Source organism: Tachypleus tridentatus, chromosome 13 (genome assembly GCF_004210375.1).
Source record: "Tachypleus tridentatus isolate NWPU-2018 chromosome 13, ASM421037v1, whole genome shotgun sequence".
In the NCBI taxonomy this organism is placed as follows: Eukaryota; Metazoa; Arthropoda; class Merostomata; order Xiphosura; family Limulidae; genus Tachypleus; species Tachypleus tridentatus.
In genome coordinates, this window is record NC_134837.1 from 185,512,035 (window position 1) to 185,527,565 (window position 15,531).

A 15,531-nucleotide genomic window follows, 5' to 3' on the forward strand; every position below is an offset into this window, starting at 1 on the left:
TCGACAACCAAAGTACTGCTGTGTAGAAGAGAAGGACTTCGTGGTCAGCATTCATGTCTCTGCATAGTTCTTTGAATAGGCGAGTGTTGAGTGCTTGAGTCTTCACATAATTTACAATTTTGATTACAGATTCAAGCACTTCCTGCAGAGAGGCAGGGAGAGTCTTACTGGCGAGAGCATATCGGTGAATCATGCAGTGGATGCCCTTTGCTTGAGGTGCTAGTTTCTTCACTCTCGAGTGGAATCCTGATTTCGATCCTAGCATAGCCGGTGCCCCATCCGTACAAACCACACACACGTTTTCCCATTGAAGATCTTCGTCTTGAAAAAAGTTGAAACTTTTTCCATGACATCATCAGCTTTTGTTGTGGTTTCAAGTGCACTGCAGAATAAGAATTCGTCTTTGATGTCACCTGAATTAATGTATCTCACGAAGACAAGCAACTGAGAACATAAACTTACATCTGTTGACTCCTCCTTTCAGCTCGACAACAAAGGGGAACCCTTGATTTCAGTCAAAACCTGTTCCTTCACATCCATAGACATTTTAGAAATGCGCCTCTGTATAGTATTATTTGACAGGGATACTTGCTGCATCTTCTTTGCACTGGCTTCTCCAAGAATAAGATTTACTGCTTTCATCATGCAGGGTTTAAGAAGTGTTTCTCCAATCGTTTGAGGCTTTTTTTGTTTAGCAATTTCGAATGCAATCTAATATGAAGCTTCCACTACGGCTGCACTCTGCTGCTGAAACGACCCACTTCTATCGATTTTTTGGCTTTTAAGACACCATTCACGCCGTTTGAAGAAATCCAAACTCTTCTTTGCGTGTTCTGGATGTTTCGTCTCGAAATGATGCTTGAGTTTTGATGGTTTCATTGACTCTGCACTCAGGACAGCATGGCACAAAACACACTGTGGTTTCTCTATGCCGTCGTTGGCGAGCAGTGCTCAAGCCAATGTTGAGGTAGCATTCTGAGTATCTGCGCCGTTTAGCCATGGACACAACTCACCTCTACTGCTTACTTATCTCCTTGTTAAAATAAAATAAAAATGTTGAATAATGAACGCTTTGGCAACTGTAGATCTTACACTGACAACTTGTGGGGGGTGCAGGTAGAGTAATGATGGGGTAAGTATTGGGAGGGAAGGGAGCGTGGCCAGTCGCGCCTTTCGTCATCCACCAATCAGCAACGGACATTTGACTCACGTGTCGACAGCGAGCGCACACACACACACACACACACACACTTAATCACAGCTAAACAGACACACAAGCATACGTACATGCGCGTGCACTCACATACTCGCTACTCACTAGTACACACATACATACAGTTGCAGACACACACACACACACACACATTCACTCACAGACACGCATACATACACCCATAATATCACCTAATGACATTGAACTGACATAACACACGTTTGGCTTTGCACCGAAACAAAAAAAAAAAAGTAAGAGCATGAAAATGTAATTGATGAAATAAAATTAATGTTATCCCAAGCTACTTCTAACAAGGCTACGCGACCCCCTGGGGGGGACCCCCTGGGGGGTCGCGATCCACCGGATGGGAACCCCTGTTTTAAACTGATAGATTTGAGGGAAGACGCCCCCACCGCCAACTGTTGCCAGACGGAAGAGAGAAAATTAACTGCTACTTCTATAATGCACACAAATTCAGAGTGCAGTTTTTGTTTTTCTTTTCCGTTGGTAATGAGACGTGAATATCGGAAACTTCAGATACATAGACTGGTTCACTAACCTTTGGATAAAGTTCGGTTCTTTCACCTCAGTAAGGTCAAAAGTCAGATTTTACTGTGTGAATTGTTCCCTGCTGTCCCTCCCTTTATTTTATCTACATTCACTGCACTTTAGAATATCACAACGATGTGACGCGGTGAACATGCAGCTTTGAGTGCACTATATAAAGTTTATGTAAATAGATATTAAAATGAACTCATATATAGTGCTGAAGAATATTTAATAACAAAATTTATTCATTATTGCTTACTTCCTGCAGTCAATAAAAAGAAAAACTTGTAAGTAGTGACTATAAAATAAAACTGTATGCAGTAACCGTTAAAAGATAAGAATAGCTTCTAAACTCACAACCGTCAACGTATCTTTATTAAAGTTTCGCAACCATTTTCTATGAATGTAGGGTGCAAGAGAGTGAAACAAAATGTTTCAGTTTAATTGATATATAGATTTTCTGATAGACCCAGTTTATTTAATCAATCGGCAGTTTTGTTGTCAGACAACTGACAACCTGTATTGACGAACACGAGCACGCTGAAAAACTGCATGGCAATGCACGTCGTCTTGACACATCAACCTGATATTACACGGTTGTCGTCTTGACGATAAAGGGGCATCAAAACGACAACTAGTAATTGTCGAAGCTGTGAGTGGTGTTTTATTTGCTTGTATTAGTTTGTAAATCCATATTCATTTGATTCGTTTGTTTTCAGCTTTTGCGCAAATTTACACAAGGAATTATCTGAGTATAGCCATCCCAAATTTTGAAATTACAGAGTAGCAAAAAAGACTGCTAGGAAACAACGCCCCCTGCCGACAATATAGTGAGATCTGATCATCACACTTACAGCACACCTACGGTCTCAAAGTGCAGCAACGGTAAAGTGAGTTGTTGCGGTAGAGACGTAAACCATGAATCTTCAAACTCACAAGCCGGGAATGCTAATTAATTTTTGATGTAGACACTCGTCATTCAAGTACTTACAAAAAAATTAGTTAGCGTTCCCAGCTTGCGAGTATAATTAGAGCTGGTTGCTTTTTAGTATCACTTTATATCCATAGCTTGTGCTTGTTGGAAGTTAATTCACATATATGGGTTACTTGTATATAAATTAAAATGCGTTACTTTGTCAGTTGAGTACTTTCTCTGTTAACATGTTTTGGCCGTAAGAGAACCAACGTGTATATAAATTAAAGTTAATAAACAGTTCACGATTGAGTAAGAGTTTATCGGACAACCTGCGATATAAACAGTTAAGTTATTGAGGAAGTTTAACAAGGGTGATGTGTTAATAAGAATGATCTAATTAATTATGAACTTAAGTTAATCAGGGGCTTCGCTAGGAACTGGCCCACGAGTAAAGTTAATATCTAATACCAAAGAATTTTAAACCATCACATATCTTACCGAGATCCTATCGTTAGGGCTACTTTGGACTATTTTAAAATCATACTGACCTTCCAATCATGCCCAGCTAACATTACAAAACTTGCATTAAGATGGTGCACGTGCACTCATGTTACGTATCCAGTAATGTAAAACTAACCTTTCTTGAAGACGAGAAACAAACTTGAAATAAAAATGTTTCTCAGAACGGCTGATATGGGTATTAACACTTACTGGTAAGGAGAGAAGAACGTTTCTTAACCTAAAGATGACCCAGGAAGGTCGAAACGTTGTTATTTCCTGATCAATAAGAGGATTAAAACCTTTAGTCTTCCCTGTGTTGGCTGGGTTTTAGTGGAATAATATTTTGTAATACACAGTCATTTCAATTATGATACCTTCTATAAATGTATAGATTATTACTACACATGTTGTGTATAGAACATTATTTTGTTCACAACATTTCACCAGGTTTACCTGTTATCACAACAATCACAAAATTTAAAAACAATCAGTGATGACGAGAAAACCCACTTGTAGAGAAAAATATATGTAAAAACGGCTGGTTTGGACAGAGAATTTTTTTTTTTTTATGTAGAGGAGGGAACAATGTTTCGACCTTCTTCGGTCATTGTCAGGTTCATAAAAGGTCGAAACGTTGTTCGTTCCTCTACATAAAAATTTTCTCAACCCAAACCAGCCGATTTTACATACACAATTTTAAAACAGTTCGTTCTACAGTGTCGTTTAAGCGAAAACGGGGAAAAGTTTGTTTGTTTTGAATTTCGCACAAAGCTACTCGAGGGCTATCTGTGCTAACCATCCCTAATTTAGCAGTGTAAGACTAGAGGGAAGGCAGCTAGTCATCACCACCCACCGCCAACTCTTGGGCTACTCTTTTACCAACGAATAGTGGGATTGACCGTACATTATAACGCCCCCACGGCTGAAAAGGCGAGCATGTTTGGCGCAACGGGGATGTGAGCCCACGACCCTCGGATTACGAGTCGTACGCCTTAACGCGCTTAGCCATACCGGGCAACGGGGAAAAGACAGTGTGATAACTTCTAGGTTTGGTTTGTTTGGAATATCGCGCAAAGCTACACGAGGGATATCTGCGTTAATTTAGCTAGTCATCACCACACACCGCCAACTCTTGTACTACTCTTACCAACGAATAGTGGAATTAACCGTAACATTATAACGTCCTCACGGCTGAAATAGCAAATATGTTTGGTGTGACTGGGACTCGAACCCGCGACCCTCGGATTACGGGTCGGGTGCCTTATCCACCTGGCCTTAACTTCTAGGACTTGAGTGAACAGTTTTTTGTTTTTACATCAAATGCAACTAAAATGTGAAGTGTTTTTAAAATATATTTTTTCTGGATTATGAAGGAGGAAACATGATAAACATACTTGAGAACAACCAAGAGGAATTTTCTTGGGTTGTAGTTATATGCCGAAATAATTTAAAGTTCGGTTTGAGTTTTGGGGAAGGCAATTTTGAGAAGTAAGAGAATCAATATAAACGAGCAGGAAGGTGAAAACTTCTGAATGTAAAATAAATTGTTTTAATTTCAATTCATTTTTCATCGAAGGGGTTAAGTTAGCTTCCAACCTTTTTTTTTTTTTTTAAGGGATGAATTATTTAGGAGTACATGCATCTTCTGATGTTATACTATCTCATCCACGATAACTGCCTTACCTTTGTCAGGCTTCAATAAAATTATACTTTTATCACTTAATGTGTTAGTGTTTTGTTCCTTGAGAGGAAGGTTTGGTTTTAGCAGTTTCGGTGTCCAGAAGGTGCAAGATGCCTGGACGAAAAGCATGAAGAACAGGTCAAATTTGACCATTTTCTCGTATTTAAAGGAAAAACAGAATAGGTTATGAGGAAGGTGATTTAGTTGGTTAACAGAGTGATGACGTCAGAAGAACTTGTAACGTAGTTTGTTTGTTTTTTAATTTGAAGCTACACGAGAAGTAATGTGGGGGAAATTCTAGCTGCAATAACATAATTGAAACCTTTTTCTAAGAACAGAATTTCATTAGTAGATAACTGGCAGCTGAAGAAGGTACACACTTTTATCTTTTTTTTTTTTTTTTAAACAAAAGTGATGTGAATCTATTCAACTGAAAATATGGATTATTTTTTTTTTTGTCTTCAACATTTCTTAGAATACCGGTCAATTACCCTTTCTTTCGTGATCGATGACGTCACTTACCAAGAAGTTTTCCACTTTATTTTGGAACAATCATTCAAGCATTCAAGGTAAAAATCCTCGGAAGACATCATTAACATACAAAAAATAAGCGCTATTAATAAAATAACAAAAAAAGTTTTATGTACATCCGGTAAACAAAACAACTTCGGTCAATTAAGAAAGTTCTTTCAAATATTTAATCTTCTATATTTCGAAGAATTTTCGAAATAATGCAAACAATTTTTATTAGTTGCCAAATTTAAAATCACCAAAAGTATTAAATGTGTACCACAAAATCATCCACCCACTCGAATCCTCCCTCCTCTTAATTAATCTTATCAAAAACACCATAGGTGTGAAAAATGGGGTAGGGTTGTGTTTTTTGTTCAACTTGGGTCATAATGATGGGTGAAACAAGATGTGGACTGGCTAACTGATGAGAGAATATTGGCTGTAAAATTATCATCAATGCTACAAAATATAGCTACCAGTTTGGCCGCCATTTTGGATTTCATTCCTTTTCAGTCGCACGCTTACCTTTTCTACAAACCTTAGTTTTGATAATTCTTGACAATACCAAGCAAGTAGGAAAGTGACACGCGATAGTAACTAATATTAGCTTTAGGATCGAAACCCTATTATTCGGAACAGACCTATACTTTACAGAACCAATTACATTTTAAAAAAATATTTACCGTGTTTTTGTTGTTTTTTTAACTTCGTGTAAAGCTACACGGAGGCTATCTGCGCTAGCTGTCCCTAATTTAGCAGTGCAAGACTAGAGAGAAGGCAACTAGTCATCACCATGCAACGCCAACTCTTGGGCTACTCTTTTACTAACGAATTGTGGAATTGACTGACATTATAATGCCCCCACGGCTGAAAGAGCGAGCATGTTTGGTGTGACGAGGATTTACGGTGGTAGTTTTTCCTTTATAAAACTGTAATAACAGCTTCCTTTACAGTTACGATACAGAATTTAGATTAACAGTTTCTTGCTATGATCCCATGCAATCGGCACTGCTGAATCATTTATGCTAATTGCTAAAGTTAATATCACGTAACGTTAAACATTAACTAGAATACTTTCATAAAATTTGGTAAATTTTGCTGAAAACTTGTCAATGAATAGTTAAGAATAACCGTCCACCCGTACGAATATTTTAAAATCTTGAGCTAGAAACTGCTAGATCTAGTTTTGTTTAACCAATATTTATTAATCTGCACGTCCTCTAACCTTATAGTTTTGTTGCTCTAAAAGCAGCCGTCTTTAATAAGAATTACAAAAAACAAACCTAAACTATGGCCCACTTTTAGGCTTATGTAAAGCTCTCGCGACTTTTTTGTTGCATACGAGGACAAAAATATTTTTGTAAGATTTGAGCAGTTTTTATTGAATACGTTTTAAACATGTGGCTTACGTTTAAACCAAATGAGACTCCTAATTAGAGGTTGTGAAGATCTATCAGTGTACCCGATTGGAGAGAAAAAAAAATCCATGAAATCTGAAACTAATCAAATAGTTTCCGTACTTTCGGTGTGAAGAAAACACAAAACCCAATTAAAACTGTATGTATCTCAGGTAGTTTTTCATGAAATGTCTTCAAATTTTGTAGCAACGTGAGAATCCAGTTGAGCACTTCACCTACAAATATTTTGTGCTTTGGTTTATCCCAGACATAAAAGGTGAACATCGCTAAATTATTACATATGTTAATAAAGAGAGGTGGTGTGCAAGTTGTGTTGGGTTGTTGATTGATTGATTTCCTAAATATTGTCAAAATAACATTGGCCAAAGCAGACACTTTGCCTTGAAGTAGAAAGCTACACAACGGTCTATTCGTGTCGTGCTCACTACAAGTGTTGAAGGGGCCTGGCATGGCCTAGCGCGTTAAGGCGTGCGCTTCGTAATCTGAGGGTCGCAGTTTCGCGCCCGAGTCGCGCCAAACATGCTCGCCCTCCCAGCCGTGGGGGGCGTTATAATGTGACGGTCAATCCCACTATTCGTTGGTAAAAGAGTAGCCCAAGAGTTGGCGGCGAGTGGTGATAACTAGCTGCCTTCCCTCTAGTCTTGCACTGCTAAATTAGGGACGGCTAGCACAGATAGCCCTCGAGTAGCTTTGTGCGAAATTAAAAAAAAACAAACAAGTGTTGAAACCCGGATTTTATTCCTGCGAGCTCTCACTTGTTGAGTCACTAGAAAGGGAAAAATAGAAAAGCATGATTTTTTTTTTCTGGTTGTAATTAAATTTAACACAACTAAGGTTAATATGAACGATATACATAAACCACACACAGCCGCTATCGGGGACACCACAGTACAAGTGCTTAGCACATCAATGCAAAAAACAAGACGGAATACTCAAAACACGGTGATACTGTTAGATCTCCACCCGGTCAAGAGATGGCGCTAAGAATAATCAGAACCATTTTATGATCTGTTATACAACGAATAAAAAATAACTTTACTAGGCCTGGTGTATTATCACTTCCAATTTTCAACCATGTTCACAGTTTTACTCTTTTTATATATGCTTTGTACATAAATATATAAACATACTTCCACCAAGTTACAAACACAGAGTGAAAGGTTATCCATTACATTCAAGAAACCCACTACATATATCCGCTAACTTGAGGCAAATTGGTTCATGGCTAGTTTATAACAAGACATTTGAGGAATACAAGTAACAACTAAACGTGTTTGTCAGGAAAACTGTTGCTGTTAATAAGACAAACTTATATAGCAGAAAATCAGAAACTCAATGTCGTTACCAACCGTTCTTCTAATGAACTGAAATGTATTTTACAGACTTGTCTATAAAAAAAACGAATACAATTATTTGAATATTGTTTCTAACCTTCCAGAAAAGGGAAACGTGAATTTTATATTTAAAATAAAGAGAAAAAACACGACACAAAACATCTCCCCCTCACTACTTATCGCTCATTAAGAATACCCCAATCTTACTGCTTGTCGATTATTATTACGGGTAACTTCTAACTTCTTATTTAATCTGAAACACGACCTGTCATTGGCAAGCAATTCGAAACTACGGACGACGTCAGTCTTTCTGTCTAATTATATAATATGAGCACAACTTCGGTGGGGTCCCTAAATTCTAGTGGTGTGTTTCGTGTTCTTTATCTCTAGTAGTGTATAGCACTGTTTTGAGAAATTAAGTGCAGGTTATTCTGTGTTAAAGTTTTTACTTGCGAAATGTCGCCAAGAGAGAGAGAGAGGTTTTGGTTTCACTTCCAGATTTATATCTAGGTTCTGTTTTGTTTGTTTGTTTTTTGAATTTCCCGCAAAGCTACACGAGGGCTATCTGCAGTAGCCGTCCCTAGTTTATCAGTGTAAGACTAGAGGGAAGGCAGCTAGTCATCACCATCCACCGCCAACCCTTGAGCTACTTTTACCAACAAATAGTGGGGATTTACCGACCGTAACATTATAACGCTCCCACTGCTGAAAATTTGGTGCGACGGGGATTCGAACCCGCGACCCTCAGACTACGAGGTCGAACGCCTTAACACACCTGGCCATGCGGGGTATCTAGTAGCTACCAATTAGAAGTATTGGTAGCGGTGGGTTGTACTGGTTATCTGCCTTCCCTTTAATCAAACCTATTACTTCAAAATTAGGGACAGGTAGCACAAGTGGTCCTCGCATAGCTTCGCGCGAAATTCAACGAAACATAACCATCTATATATTTTAACCTTCCAGTCGCGTTTGAACGTCAGAAACGTTTGGAAACAGTATTGTGGCGCACTGCGAAATACATGTATTACAACTGTTTCCTGCGATAAGTTTTTTTATTTAACGAGTAAGAACTTGTTGATTTGTGTATTAATAATTATCTAATCAAAAACACCTTGGTGCGAAATAAATGGTGCGGTCAAAAAACGGATTCAGTGTGCGACTTGAATGAAATCACATTCGTGGCCAGACTGGCAGGTAAAGATAGAGCATCGATAACAATTTTAAAGCAAGTATTCGTAAGTTGGTTAGCCATACCGTGTTTTTTGTTTAACTTAGGGAAAAAGTTCCCAAATTGTTGTCCATGGCCTCCTGGGAGCCCACAGATATACATCAAATTTATTAAGCTACCATTTACTGAAAGAATAACGAATAAAATCAAATCCTAGGACGTCATAAAACTGATATGATAATATATATAAATCCCAAATTAATAACTGCAATTAACGTAAATTGACTTATTTAAATTCGTTGTGCGCCTGGCATCATTGTCTGCGAGTTACAATAAAACAAGACAGTGAATTTACAGTTGGATTCACGTACATAAAATAGAAGTTTAGAAATAAGATAAAAACAAAATCGTTTCATCAAATCGTATCTTCTTTCACATTAAAGTCAGTCAGTCGTAAAGTTTCTATTTTACCACCAGTTACACGTGATAAAAACTTTAACTGGAAGTGATCCGCCAAGACTGTAAAGTTGAAGGTGGGTTCGCCGATTGGTAAAATTCGGGAATCCTGATTAATGGTATAATGGTAGTCTACACTACAATACTAAATATGTCACGTTCCATGGTAGGTTACACTACAATACTAAATATGTCACGTTCCTCGTTTTAATCATATTTCTGACCCGCTATTTGGAACAACAGTACGGCCATTTATCGCAATCTGCACAGTTGTCTGGCTCTATGTGTTGATGGTGATAAGGGCACTCGACTCGAAAGATGCTGGTCACGGGGTCAAAACCCAGCGACGAACATGCTTGTAATTTAAATCGTGGGGGGTATTTTAATTTAATAGTCAATCTCATTATTCGTTGGTAAAAATTTGGCAGCAAGTAGTGTAGGTTGGTTACTTTCGAGCTTGCGGTTCAAAATTGGGGCTACTGTTGCAATCAGCCTTGGTACCATTGCTACAGTAAAACATTGAGTCGAAGAGTTTCTATAATTGACTCTCATTTAAAAGACTAAATTTCCTAATTTACAGGGTTAACCTGAGTAGATAAAGACAATACCTCAACTTAAGCACGTGTGTAATGTACAGACAAGACGAGATCTTGAAGGGCAGTGGGCGTGCAACCTCTTCTCTCCTAGTCGTTCCCGTCAACAAATCAAAATGCACACAAGTTACCTACAAGGGTACACGTACAATTGAAATAAACCTTCTGTTTTGCAAGTGGAAACAGTTTCTCCTTTAAGGAGGGATCTGTTTGTGCGATTGTTTTTTGTATTTGACCTCAGGTCAAGTCCTTCGATTCATATGCAGTACATTTAGCTCTTCAACTAAAAACAAAAGGCACTTTTGGGCAGCTGCGATTGTTTTAGCAGCTGGTAGCAACTTGTTAGTTTGATAGGTTCAAGTTATAGACAAACGTTTCTCTGATGGATATTACCAACAGCTTTCACCCGCCCTTCACGGTTAATCACGTTCTACAGGTGGCGCAACAAAATACAAAGGAATTTAAAAAGGAAATACATAAAAAGTGTTTTTCTTATCAATATACATATATTAGTATACATGCGAATGGCTTTAGTGGGGAGAAAAGTAGATTTTTCTGTATATTCGACCAAACTGAATACATTATTTCTGAAATTGGTGAAAATAAAATCTAAATAACTAATTATGAATATGCTTAATTAGGCCCTAAATTATGTAGGATGCAAAGTTTATTTGAATACGTTGATAGTCTGTAAATTAAGAGCCGAGCATTCCTTCGGCGTAATAACGTATGCCTAATCGTTTTCGCTTATTATAAAACAAATGTGTATGTAAAAAACGGCTCGTTTGGGTTGAGAAAATTTTTTACGTAGAGGAATGAACAACGTTTCGACCTCCTTCGGTCATCGTCAGGTTCACAAATAAAGAGCGGTAACTGACCGAAAGCTGACCAGATATTTGAAAGGGGTTGTGTAATTGAGTGTCGGAATGTAGAGGGCGGACTTAAATGTTTAAATATATAATTTTATATTATTTATTTTATTATTATTTATTATATTTTTTAATATAGATATAAAGGTGTTCCTTTGTATTGGTTTATTTTGGGCTGACGATGACCGAAGGAGGTCGAAACGTTGTTCACTCCTCTACGTGAAAAATTTTCTCACCCCAAACAACCCGTTTTTTACATTTATATTTCTCTACAAGTGGATTTTCTCGACGTCACTGATTATTATAAAACAAAGCTACACAACGGGCTATCTGTGCTCTGCCTGTTGCGAGTATTGAAACCCAAACTATAACGTTGCAAGCTGTCATACATGCCGTTGAATCACGGGGAAGCAGTTTAATTGGTGGTAATAGTCAAACTTTGGACTAATCCGCTTTACACTGGAAGGCGTTCATAAAGAGATTTCAGTTGAGTAGAAATAATTTACAAGGTGCTTACACGAAAATTTGAAATTAACTAAGTAAATATTACTCACATTTGAGCAGTATCAGAACTTAAAAACAGCACAAACGTTCACAATGGTTGGTTTGTGCCACACCAAATGTTGAAGAACCATGAACCCAAGGCCTGCGTCCAATAGCAGACACAAAATTGATCTAAAACGGCTTTTTCATTCACCTTTAACTGGATATTTGTAGATAATTAGAAGCGATATAAAATTATCTGCATAACTCATAGTTATGTTTCATAACCTTACCTCATGCTTTTCAAAATAGAGAAACAAGAATTTTTGTTAAATTCCGCGCAAAGCTACACGAGGGCTATATGTACTAGCCGTCCCTAATTTAGCAATGCAAGACAAGGGAAGGCAACTAGTGACCATCACTCACCGCCAACTCTTGGGCTATTCTTTGCCCAAGGAATAGTGGGATTGACCATAATTATAACGTCCTCACGGCTGAGAGGACGAGCACGTTTTATGTGATGGGGATTCGAGCCCGCGACCCTCGGATTACGAGTCGAGCGCTCTAATCATCTGGCCATGCCGGGCCGTAAAAATAAGAATATGAACCACAAATAAAAGTTGTATGTTCAACGGTAACAGTACATCTGATCACGCACGGGATACTCGTATTAGTACAAGATAAATAGTGTTTTACAGTAGCGTAGCGAAAGAAGATCCAACGATGTTGTCCAAATAGAAGCAGCTTATCACACGACAATGTCAAACCTTTTTGTACCTAGCATGCACTGGTTGTTGGACAAATCGTTTCCACAATCACGTTCTAAAACTAGTTTTCACAAAAATGGGACTTTGCACTGCTCTGATTGACTTGAATTATTCTTTGTGTTGTTGTACGTAGCTGTAAATATAATTTTTATTTATGAAAACAAAAAGATTCCGAGTTGAAAAACTTTCTATTGGGTCACAGTGAACGAGTTCATGCACGTCTATTAAACCGGTATATTAAACTATCAGTTACCGTTAATTTTGGCTTATGTTGATAACTAGCTTTATTTCTTATAATTAGGAAATATCTCACAGCATCAAAATGATATATATATATATATATAAGGGGAGTATAGGGGTTCAGTTTAACAGGAAATTCTCTTTCTGAAATAGAGAGAGAATTGTTTGTTTTTGAATTTCGCACAAAGCTACACGAGGGCTATCTGTGCTAGCCGTCCCTATTTCAGCAGTGTTAGACTACAGGGAGGGCAACTAGTCATCACCACCCACCGCCAACTCTTGGGTTACTCTTTTACCAACCAATAGTGGGATTGACCGTCACATTATAACGCCCCCACGGCTGAAAGGGCGAGTATGTTTAGCGCGACGGTGATGCGAACCCGCGACCCTCAGATTACGAGTCGCACACCTTAACACGCTTGGCCATGCCGGGCCTAGAGAGAGAAAGCACATATTTTTCCATTGCAAACATTTTCCATAAAAATATTAATCACAGTATAAAACAGTATTTCCACATTAAACGCAAAATTAAATACGTTCAGTTGTAATGTGGTTTGTCTCACTCTACTGTGTTTGTAAAACGAGAGTGGATGAGTCATATTTCGGCGACAACAAAAAAATGTTCTTTATTTGTACTTAAAAAAACTTAAACAAAAACACGATTAATAGTAAAATACGTGACAGTCGCAAAACAATCATTTATTCATTAATATGACTACGCCTTCAGATATTCATAATACTATTACTAATACAAGGCTGAGAAATTTGCAGTTTCTGAAATTGCCGTTAAAGCTTTGTTTTCTTACAACCTTCTTATAAGGAATGGTACGTACAAAACATAATACATTGATAACACAAAACGTTAATGATCATCAACAGCGTACGTCATAATAAAATACAGGCTGTTCGCTAGCCTTATTACTTATCTCTTAACACAGTCGGTGCCCTCTATGCGTCTTTCTACAGGAAACGAAGCGAGTACATTCTGTATTTTAAATAAGTTAATGTATTTCATAATTACATACACAAACTTCTCACTAAGAACTTATTCACATCTTCAAAAGTTAATTTGACGTCTAGGCACAATATTAAAATATGTAAAGCTAGACGCCTATTGACAATAATTAAAAATAGCTTATGAGAACAAAATCACGTTCTTAAAACTAATAAATTTTACTTTATATAAACAAGAATTTTACAATATTTGTATAATAAAATATTGATTTATTAAATGCGTTAATATTTTACATTTAATATTTAGTAAGCCTAAATATTTACATTTTAAATATGGTAATAAGCTTCTCCTACCCTATTATTCTCCAGTGCCTCAGCGGAATGGACTTCTTTAGTTTTGAAACATTGCTGACATTTTGTCTTGTTAAATATATTCGGCGCGAATTTCTGGCAGTCGGTTTTCAAAGCTGTTGCCATTGTGGATATTTTAATGCAACAAAGAAATACAAGATAAAAGTCTTAATTTAAGTTTTGTTTATATATTGCGTGTGGCATTGCATTTGCCAGAATGCCAACAATTTGACAGTACTTTTTCCTCAATCAAGCACACACTTGTTGCGATACAAATTGAAAGTCAGTGACCTGGACCGCCCTGGTTTAAGTTTTTTTTTGTCAATCTTGTTTTAAATACCCAGAGTTTAAGTTACGATTTATATATTTCTACACGACATCTTTATACCTACTTTGTTCAGTAACATCATATAAAGACTGAAATAGAAAACTTTCTATCACTACAGAGCAAGGCTAGCACTTTGCTTAACTCATATTTTTAAGGTTCTCAATAGGCCAGTATCTCGTATTACAACAATACGCTAATGCAAATAACAAGTACAACACTACGTTGCTTCAACAAACTAGATGTTATCAAATGTTTTTTTTTTTTCAGCAATGAAGCCAATATTAGAAGATCCACTTGCTGAATGCCGGAAGACAATTAAACAAAACCAACTTTGTTTTAACGTTAAAACGGATATCCGACGTACTGCTTCAACTTTCAAAAACATAAACGTACCACACAGCCACATAAAAACTCCACCGTCAACCCTCGCAAACACCACTGTTTGACAAGTCGCACGTTAACCGTTGAAGTCGCCACCGAATATTCTCCACAGCAGGACTTCTTGAGAAATAATAAAAACAGATTTTGTGCTTGGAGCCAAACTTTATGACGAACGAATTAGTTATGTATTATTAGCTATTTACTTGCTCATTTTAACAGCTTTAGAACACCACGGTGAATTTAAAATATAATCCCTCAAAGTTTACTCAATCATTGAATTCCGATAAACATATTATTAACGTGTTTAATTTATTTATTTTTGCATACCTTTACCCCACACTTACGCTGTGGTCATACAATGTTAATGCAAATTTGTGGCATTAAAGGTAATGGTTAATGTTTTATGAAATCTAAGAGAAAAATGTATAAAAAAGATTTTGTATAAGATATTATAATGCATAAGTACAGTAACTAATCAAACATTTAAAACACACACAAATAAGAAACAAAACACATAAATTAAGATACGAATATGAAATACTGTCAGTTTTACTGCTGCCTTTAAATAAGCGATCTGGTGGAAATAACTAATAATCGATAACAATGTTTAATTTTCTTATAGTTAAAATAGTTTCAGTATGTACTAGTTAAAATTTATTTCTTATTTTTTATCCTTTTTTCTTATCATCTTGTTTAATTGTTAAAACATCTTCAGTAGATAAGTAAATTAACTTATTTTTCAAAAGTATAAATTATGGGTCTTTTAGATTTTTGAATTAATATCTCGGTAATTATAACATTTTAACAAAATATTGC

At 36.9% G+C, this 15,531-nt stretch overlaps 1 protein-coding gene across 4 annotated transcripts in view; it reads right to left on the reverse strand.

The window, feature by feature from the left end:
* Nucleotides 1-15,140, reverse strand: part of LOC143236714 (uncharacterized) — a 57,263-nt gene extending 42,123 nt beyond the window's left edge. For 2 of the 4 annotated variants that reach the window (XM_076475148.1, XM_076475146.1), the window contains exon 1: nucleotides 14,010-15,137. In XM_076475148.1, the coding sequence (XP_076331263.1) occupies nucleotides 14,010-14,132 (123 nt within the window). In that variant the 5' untranslated portion in view covers nucleotides 14,133-15,137. Of the gene's footprint in view, nucleotides 1-14,009 lie in introns of all 4 variants that reach the window. The other 2 variants (XR_013019722.1, XM_076475147.1) reach the window with 2 other exon arrangements.
* Nucleotides 15,141-15,531: the final 391 nt, after the last annotated feature.